The following is a 25,219-nucleotide window of genomic DNA, read 5'->3' on the forward strand; positions in this document are numbered from 1 at the left end:
ATTTATAATTCTTTTCAAAATTGTTTAAGGTATTATTTAGAGTTCTATCTTCATGGGAACAATAACTTGGGCACTAATAATCTCACTTATTACTTGATGCGTGCACTTGCGCGATTGGGTTGATATCTAGAGAACGAATGCATTTTCTCTTGATGGACTAAGTAAAGGGAACGTCCTTAAAGAGCATCAGCACCCAACAAGTTTTTGGCGTCGTTGCCGGGGATAGTCTACACTAAATTTTGTCCTTAAAACTATTTTAGTATATATTTTGTTAATATATCATTCTTTATTCTTTAATATTTACATTGTTGTTCATATTGTTTAAGCTTTGTGGTTTATGAGAGAAGAATTTGATACTGATTCTTACCCTCACACTGAGATACCTGAATTTTTCTTTGATCCTGAACTAGAATGCACTTTTCGCAGAAGAAGAAGAAATCTTAGGGAAAATAAACTTGAACCATAAATAGCTGATCATAATAATCATAACAATGAAGAGATTCCTCCTGAACAAAACTTCAGAGCACTGGCTGCTCGTTCAAGGAACAGACCAGAAAGAGGAGTGATTCTACCTCATGTTAAAGCTCCTAACTTTGAGCTAAAGCCCATCATGTTTAATATGATTAGGGAGGCTGGAGTTTTCAATGGACTTTCTGCAGAAGATCCATACATTAACCTTAATAATTTCCAAGATATTTGTGACAATTTTAGAACAGATGGAGTGTCAGAAGAAAGTATAAGAATAAGGTTGTTCCCTCACTCTCTGGGATCAAAAACCAAAGTTTGGATGAAATCCCTCACCTCTGGATCCATACACTCATGGGAAGAACTCTCTGATAAGTTTATAGAGAAGTTCCTTCCTATGTCCCGTCAAGCTTATGTAAGAGCTGAAATCTCTAGCTTCAGAATGTTTTGTGGAGAAAATCTCTATGAAGCATGGGAGAAATACAAAGACATTATCAGGAAATGTCCTAACCATAGGGTAGAAAAATGGGGAGTCTTGCAGACTTTCTATAACGGAATTGACCATACTTCTCAATCTCACTTAGATTTTGTTGTAGGAGGATATTTCTTTTCAAGAACTCTTGAATCCAGATATGAAATCATAGAAAGCACTGTAGAACGTTGGATAAGCCCAAAGGATAAACCCAGTCAGGAACTCTTTTTAGTGGCCTCTAGAAAGGATAAACCTAGTCAGGAAACCAGGCATGTTAGAGTTGGATAAATAAGTTGCCATGGAAGCTCAACTAGCTGCCCTGATGAATGAAGTAAAGAGTTTAAAAGCTGACAGAACTCAGCCCAAAGCCAATGTTTTACAACTCACAGCCCCAGAAAGTGAACCATGTTCAGCATGTGGTGACCAACATGACTCAACAGACTGTCCTTCAACAGCTCTGGTGTGTTATGCAAAAAGTTTTGGGAACAGGAACTTCAATCAAGCTAGAGACAACCAGTATGCAGGTCGCAACAACAACCCAAATTTTAGAGGCACTATACAGAAAGATCAGAACCATAATCCTCAGTGGAGACCACCTATCAATCCTAGACCATACAACAACCAACAATAACAGTACCAACAAAGCAACAATGAAGGAAATTGAGCATTTGATCAACAAAGAAGACCAAAGATTACTCCGTTCCCCAGAGAAGAACAACACATCAGTGCATTGGAAAATTATGTAAAAGAATATGTCACCAGAAATGATGCAGTTGTTAGAAACATTGAGCCTTATCTGGGGCAAATAGCTGCCAGCCTTAACACCATAATACCAGGCAAACTGCCAAGGGGCACTGAAGTCCCTTCAACTTCCTCCCCAGAGAAAATCAAAGCAATCACCTTAAGGAGTGGGAGAGTTGCTACACAAACCTCAACCACTTCTAAGTCAATAACCAGAAGCACTTATGATGAACCTGTTGAACCAGTTGAGGCATCTCCAGATGTTACACATCCTAAACAGCATCAAAAGTAGGAAGCTAGCCCAAGTACAGAAAACCAAGGATTTGAGGAACGAACCCTGGCAGATGAGCAAGCTCAAGCCGAAACAAGTCAAGCAGTTAAGCCCCTTCAGAAGAAACATCTGCTAGTCACAGTTTCGTTCCCCCAAAGAACGAAAAAGCAGCAGGATGACAAATAATTTGGAAAATTCCTGAGTATCCTGAAGCAACTTCACATCAACATCCTTCTGGTGGAAGCTTTGGAGCAGATGCCCAAATATGTCAAGTTCATGAAAGACGTTCTCTCCAAAAGACGTATGGAAGGCTATGAAACTGTAACATTGACACAGGAAAGCTGCAAATATTTGGGTAAACTTCCACCAAAGTTACAGGATCCTGGGAGCTTTACCATCCCTTGTGTTATAAGGAATACTTACCAAGGCAAAGCCTTGTATGACTTGGGAGCCAGCATCAATCTGATGCCCTCCTCAGTTTGTAAATAACTTGCCACAGGACCAACAAAGCCTACTACTGTAACATTGCAATGCAAATGGCTAACAAATCTATTGTTAAGCCTGAAGGAAAAGTAGAGGATTTGCTGCATTTTTCCTACTAATTTCATTATCCTGGATTATGAAGTTGATGTTGACGTTCCGATCATTTTGGAAATATCGTTCCTTGCAACTGAAGGAGTTGTCATCTATGTGCAGAAATGGGAACTCACCATGAGAGTTCATGATGATGAAATTAAGTTCAATGTTCTGAAAGTCATGAAGTTTCATGATGATGAAGGAGACATGGAAGAATTTTCTATGATATCAGTGTTAGACACCCACATCAACTTGACTTCAGTTGAAGAATAATCAGAAAAAGAAGAAGGTTTACAGGAAGAGGAACATATCCCATATCTACAAGAAAGATCACCTGAGCCTCTGCAAAAAACAAAAAAAGAAAAAGAAAAGTCAAGAGACCATCTGCAGAGCAGCCACCTGATATAGAATTAAAGCCACTTCCCCAACATTTGAAGTGTGTATACTTAGGGAACGCTAACACTCTCCCTGTCATCATCTCCTCATTCCTTACCAAAGAACAAGAATAACTTCTGATCAACAAACTGAAGAAGTATCAAGGAGCTATTAGCTGGACCATAGCTGACCTCAAAGGTATCAGTCCCACTTTTTGTATGCATAAATTTTTTTTGACAGACCCTGATAGCTTTTCAGTGGAACATCAAAGGAGATTAAATCCTATCATGAAAGAGGTGGTAAGGAAGGAAGTCATTCAGTGGCTAGATGCAGGAATCATATATCCTATCTCAGATAGTAATTGGGTCAGTCTTGTTCAATGTGTTCCTAAGAAAGAAGGCATAACTGTGGAACTGAATGCAAATAATGAATTAATCCCTGTCAGAAAAGTCACAGGTTGGAGGATTTTCCAGGACTACAGAAAACTCAATGCTACCACAAGGAAAGACAACTTTCGTCTTCCATTCACAGATCAGATGTTGGATCACTTAGCAGGTAAGAAATATTTCTATTTTCTTGATGGTTATTCTGGTTACAATCAAATTTTTCTAGCACCTGAGGATCAACACAAAACCACTTTCACCTGTCCATACGGAATGTTTGCCTTCAGAATAATGCCTTTTGGACTCTGCAATGCCCCAGCAACATTCTAGAGACATATGTTTTTTTTTTTTCTGATCTGATAGGTGAAGGAGTGGAGCTATTTATGGATGACCTCTTAGTATTGGGAACGTCATATGATCATTTCCTAATTAATTTAGAAGAAGTGTTACAAATATGTCTCTCTTCTAATCTGGTTCTTAACTGGGAGAAATGCCATTTTATGGTAAAAGAAGGAATTGTCTTAGGACGTAAGATCTCCAAGAATGGATTGGAAGTTGACCAAGCCAAAGTAGAAGCTATAGCCAAAATGCCACCCCCTATTAATGTTAAAAGTCTTAGATCTTTTCTTGGGCATGCTGGTTTCTACAGAAGATTTATCAAAGATTTTTCCAAAATAGCTAGACCTCTTTTTCAGTTGTTGGAAAAAGATTAAATTTGAATTCAGCCCTGAATGTTTGAAAGCTTTTGAAGCTTTAAAGAGTTAGTTAATCACTACACCTGTCATCCAATCTCTAGATTGGACCTTACCCTTTAAACTAATGTGTGATGCAAGTGATCAAGCTATAGGGGTAGTTCTGGGCCAGAGGAAGGATAAACTATTTTGTAGCATATACTATGCCAGTAAAACTTTGAATGAAGCTCAATTGAATTACACAGTTACTGAAAAGGAGCTACTGGCTGTAGTATATGCCTGCAAAAAATTCATGCCATACATTCTGGGGTCCAAAGTCACTGTTCATACGGACCATGCATCTCTTAGATACCTGTTTTCCAAGAAAGAAGCAAAGCCTCATTTAATCAGATGCATTTTGCTATTACAAGAGTTCAATCTAGAAATCAGAGAAAGAAAAGGTTGTGAAAATTATATTGCAGATCAACTCTTTAGATTGGAACACACTGAAGTTGGTCTGCCTATCAAGAAGACGTTCCCTGATGAACAATTATTTGTCATCCATGAAAAAAACGTTCCTTGGTTTACTGACATTGCTAATTTTCTTGCAGCAGGGATAAAACCTTATGAAGCAAATAAAATGCAAAAGAAGAAATTTTTTCATGATTACAGGAGCTACTTATGGGATAAAACTTTGTTGTTCAAAAGATGTGCAGATCAAATGATAAGGAGGTACGTTCTAGAAGAAGAACAAGCTCAAATCTTTTTCCACTATCATTCCTCCCCAAATGGAGGACATCTAGGAGGAATCAGGACTACATCCAAATAGCTTCAATCAGATTTCTATTGGCCCTCTCTTTTTAAAGATGCCCTTCAATATCCTAATCAAGGTGATAAATGCCAAATGGAAGGAAACATAACCAAATAGAATGAAATGCATCTTAATTCTATACTAGAAGTTGAATTGTTTGAGGTTTGGGGCATTGATTTTATGGATCCATTTCCTCCCTCTTGTGGGAACAAATTTATTTTAATGGTTGTAGATTATGTAAGCAAGTGGGTAGAAGTTGTTGCTCTACCTACTAATGATGCCAAAGTTGTGGTGAGGTTTTTGAAGAAAAATGTTTTGACAAGATACGGAACACCTCGCTGCATTATCAGTGATGGTGGAAGCACTTTATCAATCACCAATTTGAGAGGTTGGTGGAGAAATATGGAGTAAGACACAAGGTTGCAACTCCATATCATCCTCAAACCAGTGAGCTTATTGAAGTCTCTAACCGAGAGGTTAAGAGAATTCTAGAGAAGGTTGTTAATCCTTCTAGGAAAGATTGGTCCCTCAAACTAGATGAGGCATTATGGGCTTACAGAACAGCCTACAGGACACCACTTTGATGTTCACTGTTGGGTGGTTTGCTGATGGTGGAAAAATATAAGTTCTGATAGGGGACGTTCCTCTGTTCTTGCAGAACACAGATTCGTCCCTTAGTTCCAACCCAAGTGCGCAAGTGCACGTTTCAAGTAATAAAGGGAGTATTAATGCCCAAATTATCGTTCCCACGAGGAAAGAGTGCTAATTATTGTTTTATCACTGTTTATAAAGAATGAAAATGAGAAGAAAAGTTAGTAAATGAACTGTCTGGTCAAACGTTCCCTACTGTCTTGACAATGTTCCTCAGGAACAGTAGGTTCAATCTAATGGCAAACAGTTGCTCGCTGCGTTATGTATGTGATCCTTCCTGTTTAGAAGAAGGTGAGAAAATAATCATTGGAGTTTTTATAAGTACCAAATAAAATAAAATAAAAACTACTAAAACAGAAATAACTATAATCAAGAGACAACAGGGTGGTGGTTAAAACAATTTAACAGAAGGAACGGATTCACTGCTTCACTCTTAAAGGGGCTATTTTCTCTACTCAAGACTTAGCACATTTTGGCTTTGTCCCAGTTTCTTTGCCTGCTAACTCTGATTCCTCAGCTCATGGTCTAGATGGCTCACAAGTTTCCATATTCCTATGGCTCCCTTGACTCCAACAGGTACTTAGTTCAAAACCTTAAAATGGACGAGTTGGCCCCTTATTCCTAAGGTGACCAGTAGCGTTTTTGCCATGACATCTACCTTCCGCAATGGCTAAGCTGTCTGAAATCCCTTCCTTATGGAAGTTCCTTTCTTAGTATGTACCCAATTTCCATTGGCGCACAATGAATATAGCTTACTTAGCCAATGAAATACAAAAAGCTTCGGTCAAGAGTTTTGAAAACAGTTCTTTAAGAGTTTCACAGTTTACCCGTTCCACAGATAGTTCAGCTCATAACTGATAGTTTAAACATAATTATTCTCAACTGAGATCCATAGACCCGAGATTCAGTCAAGAGATAACGATTGGAACGAAGAGAAAAACACTTATATTAATTTAAAAGACAGATTAGGAAAAGAAACAGAAAATGGAGAACGATGGGTATTTGCTCGTGAGGAGTCTTGATGGTTGTTTACAGAGAAGAGAAGAGGGATTGTCACTTAACTACAATTACAACTTAAAATTAAACTAAGTTACTAACTACTACTAAGTGATCTCTTCCTTTCGGGCTGCAAACCCTTCAGGATTCTATGATGTTTTTGTGTGAGGGTGGTCCTATTTATAGCTGGAAGAGGAGTGGCAAGACTGTAATTCCTTTGGAGCTAGTTGCTTGAATGAGGGGACGGGACTGTGCCAGCAGAGTGTGAAGCTTGCGTGAATTACTGGATGGAACAGGATTTGGTGATGATTAGCCGTTGTTTCCAGACCTTCCCATGTTGTTTTCCTTTTGTTTTCAGCCAATGAGAACTCTTGATTCTCTGCTCTTCACGTTTCCAGCTGCTCAGTTGGTGCACCGCCTTGCTTTTTAGAAGTCTTTAACTCTACGTTACCTGCAAAGTGTATAGAAGCATTAAATGAATGGAGCAGGTGCATTAAATGCGTCTCAGTCCGTTCTCCGTTTAATATATTTTAAAGGAATACGTTACCATCCGTTCCCCCACTGTGTTTTTGTCACAAATATGTAAAACAAGTGATTTTCATGTTGAAGTTGCTCATCAGATGAGGGAACGTATGGTATTTTGCCATCAAAATGGGCTTAGATGGGAATGAGTTTACGTCTCATCATTCACCATATAGAATTAGAACACAAGGCATATTGGGCAGCTTATTCATTAAATATAGATGAGAAAGTGACGTGAGCTGTCGAACTCACTCAAATTAATCAGGTTTGTAAAAATAAAGATTTCTAATAAAGTGAGCAACCTAAATCGTCTCTCAAGGAATTTGTAAGGATCTTAATCGATCAATTAAAAACAAGAAGTAAAAAGGGGGTTTTGTGCGATTAAAAATAGAAAGTAAAAATAAGGATTTAAAAACGAAAATTATCAATTAAAAGCAATCAATCCAATAATTAAGATTCCAAGATATCCATAATTGAATAAAGGATTACCAAATCGTGGTTGACCCTAAGCAATTCAGAATCCCTGTAATTGCTTAAGAACCCTTCTCTAGACGATTGCCTAGCGTTTGATCAATACGGCGCATCTACTCGCGCAATCGCCAAGTATCAGCCCATTTGACTTAAGATCATCGGGTTAATCAACCTAAACATTAAATCTAATATTTAATCATTTGCCTTAGGTGCAATCACAGAACTCGAATCCGAGTTGAATGAAGAGAAACAATTTGGATCAAGATGAAGCGCAGGTCCTCCAGATTCAACCGCGGAATCCTTAATTCTTGGATTGATTAAAGAACGCTTAGCCTAGCATGGCTAAGTATAAAACAATAATTAAATTAAGAAAATAAAGAAGAACAAAAGAGTATAAGAGAGAAAATGTAAATTGCAATTGAATCTTGAAATTGTAAAAACATAAACTCTCAAAACGAAAACTAAAACTGAAACTGAATGATAAGGTCTCCTAAACATGCCTTTATATAGCCTCTACAAGTCTGACCTAGTATAAAAGGAAATAAAAGATAAATAATAGATTTGAGCCTCATAAAGATTGGATTATTAGACACACTTTATTTTACAACCATACATGCGTCCATTACTTTAATCATTGTCTGTGGTGCTGGTGCTGATAGATAGATAAATTCAGATCTTTTCTTTCTTTTGAGTGGACATCACCATAAATATATTTCCACCATGGCTTGTCGGTATTGGCTTTTTCTTCAATTATTTCTGCCATAATATCTGCATTTGGATATTGAGAATCTTGCCAGATCATATTGTCATCAAGAGCTTTGATTTTTGTGATTGGATCAAAAACCAATTCAAACTGCATTAGATTTAGGCCTTGTGAAGAGCTTGGCTGGAATAATTGATACATAGGAACTTCAAAGCCATTTAGTTCTTTGATATGTTTCAGTAGAGAGGTCTTAGAATAGGGATCCAATGGGTAATCATTGAAGTATCCCCATAGATATGCAATATTCTGAGACCATATAAGTCCATTTGGCCTTTGCCAATACGGCCTGTGAATGATAAAAATGGCAGTGAACTTTGAAATTTCTCTTCTTGTTCCTTGGATAGAATGATCTTGTATAGTTCCTTTCTCCACCATGGTAAATGAGAGAACCATTCTAACAAGGTCCACAAAAAGTAATTTGAACTGTTAGGATTCATGAGAATTTCATAAGTTCTTTGTGTAACACCCCGTGTTAACCCGGTTTGTTAACATGCCATCGTATTAAGCCACGCTTCATTAAAATTTGCGAAATATCTTTTTCTGTTCAATTATGACATCATTATCGTTACCAAGTTGAATTACTTAATTCATTTCTAAACATTGCCTGTATGTAAATGCAAAAGACAGATATCTATACTGAATAACCTCGTAACATAATTAAGATCATTAACTGAGTCTCTAGTCACGGCACTACAACACGTAAGCCGGACAACCCTGATAGTTTATACAACTCAAATCTAAAATACAAAACATAATCAAATATGGCATGGACAATCCCCATGCTCACCAAATAAGGCAACAAGGCCCAACAACAGTCTCAACAATAACAGCATAATCATAAAGATAACATAACAACATCCAGCATATAATCATAACAACAGACATCTAACTCAGCTCCAACCTCCTGCCGCTAGAGGTCCTAACCCCCGCATTACCTGAACCTGAAATGGTGCCCCAAACGTGGGGTGAGATCTCTAAACAGAAATCTCAGTAAGACAAGGGGTCCTCAAGGATCTTCCACCCCAAACTTACTTACATGTGCAATATAAGTTCTAAAAGCAGTAATTCAATATCAGTTCTAAAATTAGTACAATGCAGCAGATAATCATGTCATGTGTGTTATAACTATTCTACTGAGCAGAGAAGTGCAGGAATACATCTATTACCCACACAGTACCAGCCCATGTTGTACCCGGCCCCAAGACCACCCCATGGCTTCCTGACTAGGCGAAACACCACATACATATCATAAGCATTTTGCACTTAACAACTCCATAGAATTTCAATAAAACAGTACATGAAAACACATCATGCATATAACCATCCCCCCATAGGACATGGTGGAACATACAATGGCTAAACCGAGGACACGAAAGCTTACCTTGCAAGCTAGCTATCCAAGCCAAGAGTCCACACAAGCTCAAAGTCCAAACACAGTAGAATCACAATCTGTTTTGGACCAAACATCATATCAATAATCATACTTAACAATTATACGACATAAAGACAACGTCTTTCCTTACGTTTCATGTCTTAAGGCTTTTCACAAAGCCACAAGCCCTTAATCACTTGATTCTGACTTAATTAAGTTATTACAGAAGTTCAACTTCCACAATCTAGGGTCCACAAACCCATAACTCAGTTCTGTATGAACAGTACCGTTACTATTCTCAAAAACCTAGAATATCCGGATATTTGTCGGGGGCATATCCGGATATCAATATCCGAATATCAATATCCGGATATCCTATTCGGATATCATATCCGGATATCCATATTCGGATATCACAGAACCCCATATCCGGATATCATATCCGGATATCAATATCCGGATACCATATCTGGATATTTCATGACAGAATGCAGTTTCTGCATTTCGCGAGATATCACTCCAAAGGTTGGGTTTTTAACCCATTCCAACGTTAAAGCATGCATTTTTACTCTCTTTTTAAGTTCATAAACCAGTTGGTTACTTGTTTAACTCATTAAAAATGGCAAGACTCCACTTTTACCAAATAAAACTCATGATCAAGGTTGGTAACACTTATCCAAGGTTAAAACAGAGCAACAATGGCTCTTGGAGCTCACCAAACAGCTCCCACAGTTGTGACTTCGTAGAGAAACGAAAATGACTACAAAGAAAGGTCATTTCCCAACAAAGGTGGCTCCTTGAAGCTCAACAAGCAAGGAACAAAGGCTCTCACAACCTTACCCAACAAGTCAGCACCCCAAACACAAGAAAACAACACCTTAAACTCAAAATAAGGAGCACCTTACACTCTCTCAAGCCAATGCACACTCATACAATGAGTTTTAGAGAAAGAACCAAGAAGAAATGAGGTCTCTTGGCTCCAAAGGTGAAAGGAGGATGAAGGTGGCAAGGTGGTTGTTCAAACTTCAGAAAATCTCACGTAGAGAAACTGAGCATGCCTAGGGTTATGTGCCAAAAGTTGTATATATAGTGTTTTAAGAATTAAACACACAGTATTAGCACTAATTGCTACGCTCAACATTTTAATCCCAAACTTAGGATTCTGGACCTACTCATTTTTCTAAGATTTATCATATTTTTATTTTAATTTTCGCAGCACTTTTCCGGTGCGCGCTTTTCCATAGCTAGTATCAGTTCTGGCATCAGTTCTCATTATTTTAACTTGAAACTTGTTTTACAAATCCTATATATTATTCTAGTGACATATACACACTTTTCATAATTTTCTAGGATACTTCATCGGTACGCATTTATACTAAATAGTAGAACCGGTAGCTGCACTTTTCGTCAGAAAAGCGACTTTCAGCATTATAAAACACTTACCATAATTATTTAAGCTTTATAATAATTATTAGAGTCAATTATGGAATTATTTCCTAATTTAACACAATTAATTAATTAACTTCCTTAATTAACAGTGCGGGTTCTTACACTTTGCACCTTAAGCGCAATAGGGACTGAGTAATGGACTATGAGACACCATATGCACCAAAGAGTTTTTTCAATTATGTTAAAACCAACATCTCAAAAAACTTCTAGCACCTGCAGATAAGGAAGTTTCGGATGAAAGGCTGAAGGTGTAATATTTTTTGTTATCATACTCTCATGGAGATAGTACAAATAGTAATCCTTGGCAAATTTTTGGATTTGGTCAATTGAGATGGGTTGTTCTAATTCAGGAGGATAATCTCTTTTGTGCTTGATTGTTTTGGGAAAAGGTTCATGCATAAGTATTAGGGGGAAAAGAACACTGGATATATTGGAGATGACCTGGATGAGAACTCTAGGTTTGGAAGGTCTGGATAGAAAATTAGGGATGGTGTTGAGGTTTCCTTTGGAAAAATGCATTTCTAGGAAATCAATTTCAGTTTGAGCAATATGGATTTTTTTTTCCACCAAGCATAGTCTCATATCTGTCAGCTATTTCTGCAAATTGACTGAGCAGCTTATTATGTCCTTCCATATCTTTTGAAAACAAAAGAACATCATCAATATAAATAAGAACTGTATCCAAGATTGGATCAAAGATTCTTGTCATTGCTTTATGGAAAAGTGAAGGAGCAACTTTGAGACCAAATGGGAGAACTCTCCATTGGTATTGCGCATTTGGAATGCAGAACACAGTCTTGTATCTATCATAGGGTCTAATCCAAGTTGACAAAATCCTGATTTTGAATCAAACTTGGAGAAAATATGAGCATCTCTAATGAGGATAGGAAGAGCATCAGTTTTTGGAATGGGAAACTTATCATCTTGCAGAAAATGGTTTAGAGGCTTGTAATCAATCACCAATCTTTCTTGCCTCGAATTTTTTCTGATCTCTTTTTAATATAAAAGTCTTGACAAGCTCACTAGGATTTAGTAGGTTCAATCAATCCTTGATTTAAGAGCTCTTGGCATTCTTGTCTTGCCAATTGAAGGTCTGAGCGAGATAATCCTGGATGAATAGCGTTGGTGGGATTGATATCTTCATTAAACTTGAAAGGAAGTTGAATGAAAAAATCTTCATTTTTCCATAGGGGATTAGGATGTGAGAATCCTTCATAGAGTTCTGCACATAAAGGCTTGAGTTTTTCTTTAATGTACTCAAGTTCAGGAGGATCTTTAGAAAGAACATATAATCTTAAGGTCTCTGAAGAAGATTTGAAGTTTAAATCTTATTCCTTGAGGAAGGATCTGAATAAGCTTTGGTATAGACATCCATTCCTATCAGAATGTCTTTGTTGGGCAGAGGAGTTCCAATAACATTGGTCTAGACAGTGCATTCACGGAAAAACCTTATCCCTATAGGTTGCTTAGTAACCAGGTAGGTTTTGAAAATCTTTCTATCAGTTGCCACAAAGTAAGCTGTCTCTTTCTTCCATGCTTCCAGAGGTAATATTTTAGGATTCATTATTGATCTTTGATCACCAATATCTATGTATGCAATCACCTTTTTTGGATGACTGAATTTGGATGATAAGATGTGAACTTCTACACTGGGCTTTAGTATGGCTTGATTGAGATAAAAAACTTCATGTATTGCAAAGACTGAAACATCATTATTAGAAATATCTGAATCAGAAGAGGAGTCTTGTAGTGCGAAAACAATGTCTTCACTTCCAGTGCTTTGTTCAGAATACAACGATTCTGCATCACCATCATCAAGATTCAAAGCAGTTATCATCATTACTGATTTATCTGATTTGTTAGGTCAATTTTTTGCATAATGGCATTTCTTCTTACAAATAAAGCATTTTTGCCCTTTGTTCTTTCCACAAAAATTCTTCTTCTTAAAGATTCGTAATTTTTTGCAAAACGACAACTTATTCGTAATTTTTTATTAAAAAAGTAATAAATTAATTTTTTTGCCTGTATGTCAGTCTGTGACTGTATGGTACGACCTTCTTTTTTCCATTTTTTATTTTATTTTGTTGTCTGCACCTATGTAACACCGATATTTACAGGGAATACGAGATACGACATGACACGACACTCTGATATGTTAATTCTAAAAAATATTAGATTTTGACATGTTAGGACACATTTTAATATCAAATAATATTTTTAATTTATATAGTACATATTATATTTAATATTCAATAATTTTAAAAAAATGAAGCTAAACTTATAATAGCCATCAATTTTATAAAGACACATAAGATATCCCAAATATTTATATTAAACTCAATAAATTGGTAATCGTAATCCAACGAATCTAATAGTTGGAACTAAAAACGCAATACAATGTATCCTTTGAATATTTTTTGGAGTCTCTACAACGGGTATTAGAGTGTCAAGGAACGTCGGAAAGTGTTGGACACAACATATCAGGATTTTTGAAGGATCGGTGCTTCATAGATCTGCACTTACCATTAAAACATGTATCACGTGACTTTACAAAATAAAAAGTAACTTTACAAAATAAAAATCATGTATCACGTGTTTTTTTAAGGGATAATAATGTATAATTAATTGATAAATAATTTATGGAAAATAGAAATATCTTGTTGTAGAAAACGGCTATGTCATGTTACAGACATAATCAATATGGATGCCACTATTTTTTTTTTTAAAAAGAGAGTGATAAGACCCATATTAATTGTGCCTATAGCATGACATAATCATTTTCCTACAACATAATAGTTCTGTTTCCCATAACTTATATTATGTGATCGATTAAAAAGACTATTAATAGATATAATAATTTATTAATATTTCTATTAGTCACATAATACAATTTATATGTAATTCATCGAGCCGAAAGTATGTATAAAATATCTAAACATTATATGCAGTAGAAGAAAAAAAAATTATACTATAAATATATTTGTGTGGAGTTCATATCTATTAAAAGAAAAATATTATACGAAAATCGAAAGGTGATTGGTAGGAAAAAATAATTCTCCTCCAACAGAAAAAATATTTTCCTTAAAATTATTGGGTTTAATATCTTTATTATTGTATGAGATAATTTTATTTTCTTTAAACATATAAAAGTATATGAGATTTTTTTTTTTTTTTTCTTTTCATATGATCCCATATGGATCTATACACTTTTATGTATATGTAAAAAATAATTTTATTTCCGAAAAACATTAAATGCAAAATTATTATACAATCACCACTTTATTTTTATTTTTTTTATACCTAGATCCCTATTATTTTTTTTAAACCAGTCACGTATTTCCAAATACCCACAAGCAAGAGATAGAGTTCAAATCCCAATTTCCATAATCGAACAACCAAACCATTAGTTGTTGTTTTTTTTTTTTTTTTTCAAATATATATATTTTCTAAAAATAGAAAATCTATTAATTTTAGGAAGAGGGTTATATTTACAAATTCTTATAAAGTTACTCCTACAAATTGAATTATTGTAATGTCAAATCGTCCAATGCATGAATAGCCGACAGTTTCAAACTATGCAAAACTTGGCTTCAGTATCCTGATAAGACTGTAGAGCCTTAAATGCAAGAGGTTTATAAAAAAAATAAAAATATAAAAATATTATCTATTAATGATTAGTTATTGTTGTCACGTGTAACGACTCACATGTTTATTAAATGGCAAAATTAATTATGCTGTTAGAGCAAATTACTTATCTCTTGTCACTCTCAATTTGTAAAATATGTCTTAACTTTTTTATTTTTTTTCAAAAGAACTGATGGGACCCAGTTTACTTTTATGTGCAAGAAAAGTTGTTGATCTCTGCAGCGAGCAAATCTCGGTGCTACTATAACACCAAAGATTCAATACATCCCACTAATAAAAATATTATATGTCAGCTAAAGTTTTATTTTTTCTGACAGTTTTTTTCTCTCTCTTATGATGTGTAATGTTCTCATTAGTCAAATGTACTGAATCTTGGTGCAACAATAGGACTAAAAATTTATTCATCTACAGCAGAAGAAATACAAAGCCCTTATTAAATCAAACCGTTGAATACAATCCATAATAATATAAGACTTACCCTGTTATAAGTTGATATTTGCCTACCGATATAGAAAGCTTTACATAGAACAAAATTTAAAATGTAAAAATCTTTTTTTAGAATTTATTTTATAATCTAAAATTGAACATGACTCCTTCATCAAAAAGCTTGATTTCGAAATAGTGTGAAGAATTATTTTTAGTTGTTACAGTGTTGATTTTGATGTGTTATTTCCAAAATTTTCTCCAATATCTGGTAAAGTGTCAGTTATTCTTTCCAAAAGAATAAAAAAAACAAAAAAGTACCGGGAACAACATTAAATATTATCATGACGTGTATAAAAGCTTGATTTGGGTTTTGTATTAGCATAACAAAATCCACCGAGAGCCAGCAAAACTTCCCCAATATACTATTCACCTTCTTCTATCTTAATGGCTCTGCTCCAACTTTCATCACTCTCATTTGGCTTAACTAAAATGCTTCTTCCTCGGCAAAGAAAGTCTTCATCTCTAACAATAAGCAACTCCAATGTCCCTTGTCCAACTCAATGCATGGCATCAAACAAAGTCTCTAATAATAGTGAAACAGTACTTCGTCGATCTGCAAATTTCAAACCTTCAATTTGGACTTATGATTATATCCAATCATTGAGCAGTGAATATAAGGTATAGTTTAAAACCTCTTGTTTCATATTTGTCAATTTCTCAAACATATATGCAATTACAAGTCCTTATGTATAACTTATCTATGAAAAGTTTTCTGGCTAAAATCTTATTGTTAAATTAATGCAGGAAGAAATGCACGCAGAACAAAGGAGGGTCCTAAGGGAAGAAGTAAGGATAATGCTTTGCGAAGTGGAAAATGAGGTTGATCAACTTGAGCTTATTGATGTATTGCAAAGGCTTGGAGTGGATTATCATTTTGACAAAGAGATAAGGAACATATTGGACAATATTTACTATATGGATGCATCCAAGAGGAAGAAGAATTTACATGCCACAGCACTCGAGTTCAGACTCTTAAGACAACACGCTTATGATATATCTACAGGTTTCCATGATTTTACTTAGAAATATTAATATTGGTTGAGATAGTCATCACACGTTCTAATGTGTATGTGTCTGTTTGTCATATATATGTAATCTTAAGTATTGTTGTTGCAGATGTTTTTGATTGCTTTCATGATGAAACGGGTAATTTCAAGAAATGCAAGTATGATGATATTGAGGGAATGTTATCACTTTATGAAGCCTCATTTCATTCATTCGAAGATGAAACCATCTTGGATGAGGCACGTGATTTCACCTCAGAGATTCTCAAAGAATATTTGAACCAAAACAGAGTTAACCTCTTATCACTTCTGATCGGTCATGCTTTAGAGCTTCCAATACATTGGAGAATTCCAAGATGGGAGGCTCAATGGTTCATCCATGCATATGAAAGAAAGCCAAACACGAGTCCTGTTTTACTTCAGTTAGCTAAATTGGATTTCAACATTCTTCAAGCCATCTACCAAGACGATCTTAAGTATAAATCAAGGTGATGGCAGTCATTATATATTTTGAGCGATTTCAATTAATAGTTTCTTGATGAAAATTAAGAACATTAGTCTGTGAAAAATGCAGTCAAAAACTTTTTGGCTATTTTACGATTTTTATCCTATTCTCCCCCTCCTCTACCTCTATGAGGTGTTTTCACCTTTAATGTAAACCAAAACCGATTAGACATCTTATGAGTTTGGGAATATAATACTTTGTACTAATTAATGCTCGTTCAAAACTTTTGTTCTACTTTAAAGGTGGTGGAAAAGAACTAGCCTAGGAGAAAAGTTGACTTTTGCTCGGGATAGGGTGGTAGAGAATTTCATTTGGACCGTGGGATCAAATTTTAAGCCAGATTTTGGATATTCTAGAAAAGTCATAGCAAAGGGCAATGCTCTAGTAACCACAATTGATGATGTTTATGATGTGTACGGTACCTTGGAAGAATTAGAGCTCTTCACCGAAGCCATTGACAGGTTAGCACATTATCCTTGGTCCATAATGATTTTCTTCCCGCATTTTATATCGAATAATTATTAATATATTTTTTGTGATTCTAGATGGGATCTAAATGCCATAGATAATCTCCCAGACTACATGAAAATATGCTTCCATACACTCTACAACTTTGTCCATGAAATGGCTTTAGAAGTCCAAGAGAAGAATGGGTACAACATCACTCCATACTTAAAGAAAGCCGTAAGCAGTTAATTGTTTTATTATATTTGGATGCTTACAATATCGTATTATACTTACTACTTAATTAATAAAGAGTATTAATTGTCAACTCATTTTACTTATAAAATTTTCAGTGGGCAGATATATGTAAATCATATTTGATAGAGGCAAAGTGGTATCACAGTGGATATAAGCCAAGCTTTGGAGAATATATTGAGAATGGGTGGATTTCCATAAGTGCCCCTGTTATACTTGTTCATGCTTACTTTGCAATTCCACATTCATTCAGAAATGATGACTTAGTTAATTTAGAAGAATATTCCGACATAATTCGCTGTTCAGGAATTATTATACGGCTCTTTCACCCATTAAGGATTTTTATTCTTTTAATTTATCAATTTGGTATATGGTTCAAACGAGGGGGACCCAGCGTCACTGAGTGCCGCTACCAACCCCTCGCGTAACTCACAACTTTTTATTTATTTTTTTACTTTTTTCTATTGAGTGCCGCCCCGCTCCCCTGACACACTCACAGAATTGTGCTAAGTGGCACAATCTGGTTACTCCTATTACCGTAAAACTTTGGAAAGCTATAACTTTTGACTCGGGTATCCAAATCAGATGATTTTTTTTTTGATTTCACATAAATTTTCGAGATCTACGCAATGACATCTCATTTAACATATTTTATCTCTCACAAACATAATTCAAATCTGTAAAAAAGTAATTAGTGTTGCAAATTTGAACTATAATAATGAAAGGTAAAATATATCAAATGATGTGTCATTGGGTAGATCTCGAAAAGTTATGTGAAATCAGAAAAAGAATCATCTGATTTGAATACCCGAGTCAAAAGTTATGGCTTTCCGAAGTTTTACAGTAGTAAGAGTAACCAGTGCCACTTGGCACAATTCTGTGAGTGCCTCAGAGGAGGGGGCGGCACTCAATAGGAAAAAAAAAAAAAAAAGTTGTGAGTGACGCGGGGGGTTGGTAGCGGCACTCAGTGACGCTGGGTCCCTCTCGCGTCACTAAATGACTCCATTCATAAATACCTTGAACCAAATACTAAATTGATAAATTAAAATCACAAAAAAACCCCGATCGGTCAAAGAGGCATTATTATACGCCTTGCTAATGACCTGGGAACATATAAAGTACCATTTCAATCTTAGTTCTTTTCTAAACTTTCTTTTCTTTTTTTATTTTTTTCACTAAATTTTTTCCTTCATTCATTTTCAGCGTGAAATTGAGACAGGCGATATTCCTAAGTCAATTCAATGCTACATGAATGAAAGTGGAGCTTCTGAAGGAGATGCACGTGAGTATGTAAAATCCATAATGTGTAAAACGTGGACGAAGATGAATGAAGAGGCTCGGAGTTCTTCTTTCTCTAGAAGTTTCATAGAGACAGCTATAAACCTTACAAGAATGGCACTGTGGATGTACCAGCATGGAGATGGCGTCTCTATTCAAGATTCTGAAATCAAGAGTCGCATATTATCATTACTAATCCAACCCATTCCTGTTGCATACACAAAGAAATAGTTCAATCTCCTGGAAATTTCCGAGTTATTTTAAATATTTATTTTATGTTTGATTTCTTTACTTTAAAAAATTATAATCAAACATAATAAAATAAAATAAAAAGGTTTGAATGACTTTTCCAGGGAAAAATCAATTATTTTTGGCATATTTACAATGATCAATTAAAGTTTTTAAAAAAATGCTTACTGATGATTTAATAAGTATGTGGCGTAATTTTTATTTTTCTTTCTGGAAGTTATGGAGTAAAGTATGTCATTATATTTATAATTTTAGGATCCATTTGGTGAAAATTATAGTGGGGTTATGATAGAATATACCATCATATTATATTCTAGTCTATTGTTTGGTGAACCAAATGAATATGATACATTTATCTTGTTGGCTTAATTTATTGAACTCATGAGGGAAGACTTAAGTTAGAATTCAATAAAATAGAATATGAAACTCTTATATAGAAAATAGTCATTTGCCTCCTTCAAGCATCCAACACCAAACCCCAATTACCATCACCACTAACCAACCATCATGTTACCACCATTATCACTGCCAACCAGTGTTGTTAAACTCGACCCGGGCATCGATTCGGTCGGGGTACTGGGTCACTGGTCGGACCGGTGGGTCACTGGTCGGACCGGTTGACCCGGATATATATAGATATATAAAAATATATATAAATATGAACATATAAATTCAATTATATCTTTTATATCTAAAATAAATTAAACAAGGTTCACTGAATAAGTTAAAAAAATGAAGCATAAATAAATAAAAGTGCATGCTATTACTATGTCAATTTAAATGGCAACTCAGAATCCCCATAAACATATCTCTCAATGACATTGAACTCATATTTTTCAAATTCAACTACATTAAAATGACATATGTCACATTCTCTAATTTATTATTCCACAAATTGCTTTAGTATTGGAAACTAAGAGGTCATTGTAGAAGAGTATACTTGCAAATAAAATTATAAAAAGTTGTTAAAATGAGTTTTACATTTTTTTTATAAGATGAAACAATTTTGGTTTTTTTTTTTTTTAAATGCATGACCCGACCGGGTCACCGGGTTTGGCCGGGTTTTGACCGGATTTGACCGGGTCGATGCATGACCGGTCCAATGCTTAACCCGAACCGGTCTGATGACCGGTTCACCGGGTTCCGGGTCAACCCGGCCGGGTCGGGCCGGGTTTGACAACAGTGCTGCCAACCATCGACCATTCTAAGAACCCACACCGTTATATTAGGAATTTAAATAATTAATTATTAGTTTAGAAAATAATTCCATAATTAAACTTGAATAATTATTATAAGGTCATAATAACGCTGAAAGTCGTTTTTCTGATGAAACGTGCAGATACTGGTTCTGCTTCACGGTATAAATGTGTACCGATGAAGTATCCCAAAAAATTATAATAAGTGTATGAATATTCTTAGAATAATATTTAGGAGTGGTATATCAAGTTTGGAGTCGAAAGAATGAGAACTGACATCAGAACTAATACTGGCTACGTAAAAACGTGTACCGACAAAGTGCCGCGAAAATTAGAATAAAAATATGAAAAATCTTAGAAAAATGGCTAGGTTAAGAATCTGAAGTTTGAAGTTAAAATAATTAGCGGAGCTATTAGTGCTAATACAGATGGATTAAACTTAATGCACCTATATATAGTGTGAGGGCACATTAACCTAGGTCAGATTACACTTCCTACGTGCTTTCATTTCTGATGTTTGAACTCTCCAACTTGCCACCCTTATTCCCTTCATGAAACTCCACCAAAATCCACCATTTCTCTTTGATTCTTCCACCTAACTGTTGTAGTCCCTTGGTTGTGTGCTTGGTGAGGGAGAAAGGTGCCATCTTCTGAGTGGTTGTGGCTATGTGTGGGGTAGGGAGGGGCTGCCTCTAAGTTTGGGTGGTGTAGGAACCATTTCTTTGGTTGTTGAAGCTCCAAGTAGTGAGCTTTGTGAATAAAGAACCATTCTTGTGAGCCATTTTCGTGGCCTTGTGAAGTCAGATCATTGGAGTTGCATAGAGAGCTCCAAGAGCACCCTTTGTTTCTGTTTTAAGCTTGGGTAAGCTTCACCACCTTTGTTCTTTCATTTTCTTTGGAAAGAATGAACCTTGATGCATGTAACAAGCTAAAGTTAATAACTTAAGGGTGGGTAAGGTATGACACACCTAAAAACATATGTTTGAACGTCTGGAAACGTGAAAAGAGGAACCTTGGATGAATATCTTCGCGAAAATGCAGAACTGCATTCTGTCGTGAAATATCCGGATATGATATCCGGATATTGATATTCGGATATGGGGTTAGTGATATCCGGATATGATATCCGAATATGGATATCCGGATATGGCTCCGTGAAATATCTGGATATTTTGGGAAGTTTCGTGGATGGACCTATTCTGTCCAAACAGAAGCGTGGGTTTGGTTTAAATATAGCTTTTGAAAAATAAAAATTAGAAAACTTTTTTTTTAAATTAAAATTTTGGAAAAAAAATTTAAATATTACTTCTCATTAAAAATGCTTTTAAATATTATACAAAGGGTTTTATAAGAGTTATGTTGTAGGAAAAATGATTGTGTAATGTTATAAAGATTCGTTTTGCGTGCCTTAATTTTTTATTTATTTTTTTGTTTTAAAAAGTGTGGGCCCCACAAAATGTTGTGAGAGTAGGAAAGTTTATTGTGTTATGTTAAAGGATAAAACGAAAACCCTTATACAAATCTAGAATTATTCTTGCTTTTGAAATTCATTTTTTAGAATAATATATAAAAAAAATTTATGCCCATCTAAACATGCTTTGCAATAAGGATATAAATGGGTTGCTTACCAAAATAAAAAAAGTATATAATTAGGTTAGATAACCTATGAGGAGCTTACATATTATTAGACCTTAGCTAACTTAAATAATAAAACATATTATGTATGTGAAAAAAAAAACATAATAACTTGGCTATAGAGTCACATACATATTTTAGAAGTTACAACTTAGAACCTACTCTTGCCCTTCAAAATGAATCATGTGAATATTGTTTCTTAAATAAATTTTATCTTCTACACACGTAAAAATATATAGAGCTATATATATATATATATATATATATATATATATATATATATATATATATATAGGGTTATATTTATCTTATTTAACATGAGATAACATATTTTTCTACACACATAATAAAGGTGGGTCCCACCTTTTTTTTTTCTCTCCAATTATTTGTGGGTCCCTCTTATTATTTTGTTTCACTAACATAAGATAAGTTATCTACATCAATATAAGAAAAATATTTTTCATATATATATATGTATATTCACATTGGCTCTACATGCTTTTATACGCATATAGGAGATAAAATTATCTCATAAAATATTAATATATTCAGAGGCGGACCCAGGGGAGGGGCTAGGGTTGGCCACCGCCCCTCCCTGATTTTTCGATTTTTTTTTAGTATATATATGTAATTTTGGGCTAAAAAAAAATTAATTTTAAACTAAAAAAATTAAGTAATTGGGCTGAAAATTTCATAAAAACTTAATCAAATACAACTTTAGAGATTGATATTGTAGTTTTTTCAAGAGGAAGTAGCAAACTTTTAGAGCTCAAGAAAAAATTTCAAAATCAGGCACACTTGATTATTAAGAGGGGTGGCGAAAATTATTGTCAAAGAAGACAACAGCAAAACATAAACAGGAGTTCCAATTTTTTGAGCTAAATATTGGGGAAGGAAAAGAGCTCCGCATTCATTGTCAAATGGAAGATAATCACTACTAGATTTCGAAATTGAATAGAAGACCAATTTTTTGATTACATATATTGCAAAAGAAATCGTTTTGAATTTTAGCATAGATATAATTATAGAAGAGTTTAATAATATGAAAAAACGTAGAGCAAGAGTTAAATGAATTGACCTTGAATTTTGTAATATAACTCTTTCAAACTTTTTATATTAAGTTCGTATATGATTGTATGTACTTTTCTTAATAATATAAAAAAAAATTCACCCCCCGCTATAAAAAGTTCTGGGTTCGCCACTAAATATATTAATCTCATATTTTATATAGTGAAAATGAATGACTTGACTTTAAAAAAGACTTTATTTGAACTTTCCAAAAAAAGACTTCATTTGGAAACTCAAACACAAGCAGCAAGTAAAACCTTTCAGCTCGTCACTAACTCTTGTTTGCTTAGGTTTTTTTTTCATAACGGGGAAAGTTATACTTATAATTATTATTGTTTATAATTTTTTATAACCATATCTTAACTGTTGATTTCTGTCAATCAACGATTATTATTTTCGCAAATAAAACCCAGCCCACGTAACACGGTTGTCATTACCTTTGGCATCTTTGTATCTGTAAAATAAAATTAGGGATATAGAGCCGGTTAGTGGTACTTATGCATCAAATAAATCCCTCTTCCCAAGCAATTTCAGTGAGGTACTTACGTCCGTTAGATATAGAGCCCGTTTAACGTGTCCCTGTATTTTCTTTCCAATATAAAACTTGATGGCATTTAAATTCTTTCCTACATGATGATCGATCCTTGATGTTACCCATTCCCTTTCCTGATAGGAAATTTAAAACTAATAGACCCACTTTCCAGAATACACGAGAAGAAGTCGAACTATTTGATGTAGTTATATACATGCATATTCGAATAAATCATCTCTCAATATTTTTTTATGATTTTTTTAATTAATATTTTGACGGATCAATCAGTTGAGTCAATAATTTTTTGGTGAAATACGGGCCAAGCCGCAAACTCACCTTAAAATGGGGTGAGTTAAATTTTTCAATCCACCAACTAAAGGCGAGCCAACCCGCCCCGCCCTGCCCTATTTGTGGGGGTTTGGGAGCGGGTCAGCCCGTTTTTCCTGTTCTAACCCGTTAAAATAATTTAGAATATCTTCATGTTCTCTTAAAAATAATTTTTTTGTATTTTAATTTTGAGTATCTCATATGAACTCTCAAAATATATATATATGAAAAATAATTTATAATATTATTAGTATCTTATGATAATTTAGAGTACCTTTTATGATCTTTTAAAAATATTTTTTAAGTTATTTATAATTTATTAGAGTATCTTAATGAAATCTAAGAAAATATGAAAAGTATCTGATAATATTTTAATTATATCGGCAATATTTTAAATAAAAAAAATTCAAATTATTTATGATTTAATTTAGATTATCCTAAACAAAATCTCAGAATATATAAAAAAAGGTTTTGCATCTATCATTTAACATGAACACAACAACTTTCCTACACACACAACATTTTGTGGGACCCACAATTTTTGAAACAAAAAAAAAAAAAAAACTCTGGCACGCAAAACGAATCTCTATAACATAACACAACCATTTTTCCTACAACATAACTCTTATAAAACCCCAAAAAAAATCTGATAATATTTTAGATTGTCTTAAATGATATTTTAAAAAAGAAATTGTAATTTTTTATATTTTATGATTTATTTATTTATTTAAAATCTAATACTGATAAGATTTGATACACTGGCAAAATCTAATACTGATATGATTTGATACACTGGCATAACATCTTATCAACGAGCGCTCGCTTCCCTCTTTTTTTCCTATCAACGAACGTTTCCCGCTTCTCGATTCCCTCGAAACTTCTAAAATTTCAATTTTCTTTCACTCAATCGCAACGGTCACATAATCTCAAAATAAAAGTAATTTCCTCGTTCACTCTTCAGTTCACACAACACTCTCAATCACAGAAAACAAAAGAATCAGATCCCAAAACCTTTGTACCTTCTTGTTAACCTTGAAAGCTTTGTTTCTTCAAAGTTCAGGTGTGGAACCTCAATAACAAATTAACGATGGGCATTCTTCACAACAGCAACAACTCTTCCACACAGGTTCACGTGGAACTGAAGAGTTCTTGGTGTTCATCTTCCGATTGCACAAAAGAAAAGCTGAGCCCCGCCGCATTCAATTCCTCCCCGAAAAGCGTTCTTCGAAACTCCCACTCCAAATTCGCAAAGAACAAGAACGAGGGTTTCGGTTCCCAACGAAAACGCGACGTGAAAGAGATCGACGACGAGATCGAAAGCATCGAGAACCAGATCAAGCGTCTCTCGAAGAGGATCGAAGCTCTTCGTCTCGAGAAAGTTGAGAGAATCGCGCTTGAAAAGTGCCGTGGTGGCAGGATCGTGGCTTCAAAGTTCATGGAACCGAAAACTAAACAAAACGCGGTCGTTTCGACAAAGAAGGTCGTAGAAACTCTGAAATCAAAGGATGTTAATTCTCGTCACGGCGCGAGTTTCCAGCAAGCGAAGATCGTTTCGCGTGTTGCGCCTCCTCTGCCGCCAAGGAAGTTGTTGTTCAAGGAAGGGGGA

At 34.7% G+C, this 25,219-nt stretch overlaps 1 protein-coding gene and 1 non-coding gene across 2 annotated transcripts; one reads left to right on the forward strand and one right to left on the reverse strand.

Moving 5' to 3' along the window:
• Nucleotides 1–872: 872 nt before the first annotated feature.
• Nucleotides 873–984, reverse strand: LOC133298722 (small nucleolar RNA R71). The gene has a single exon (XR_009749851.1). It is a non-coding gene; the product is annotated as a small nucleolar RNA R71 (small nucleolar RNA).
• Nucleotides 985–15,504: 14,520 nt separating this feature from the next.
• Nucleotides 15,505–18,837, forward strand: LOC133298715 (terpene synthase 10-like). Its single transcript, XM_061498042.1, has 8 exons — nt 15,505–15,738; nt 15,865–16,123; nt 16,237–16,612; nt 16,872–17,090; nt 17,175–17,313; nt 17,427–17,628; nt 18,406–18,446; nt 18,532–18,837. Exons 1-8 carry the CDS (start codon nt 15,505–15,507, stop codon nt 18,835–18,837), a joined length of 1,776 nt encoding a protein of 591 aa, XP_061354026.1.
• The last annotated feature ends 6,382 nt before the right edge of the window (nt 18,838–25,219 follow it).

This window comes from Gastrolobium bilobum, unplaced genomic scaffold (assembly GCF_033153095.1).
Source record: "Gastrolobium bilobum isolate Gb01-03AN ecotype WA unplaced genomic scaffold, APGP_CSIRO_Gbil_v1 utg17211, whole genome shotgun sequence".
Lineage (NCBI taxonomy): Eukaryota > Viridiplantae > Streptophyta > Magnoliopsida > Fabales > Fabaceae > Gastrolobium > Gastrolobium bilobum.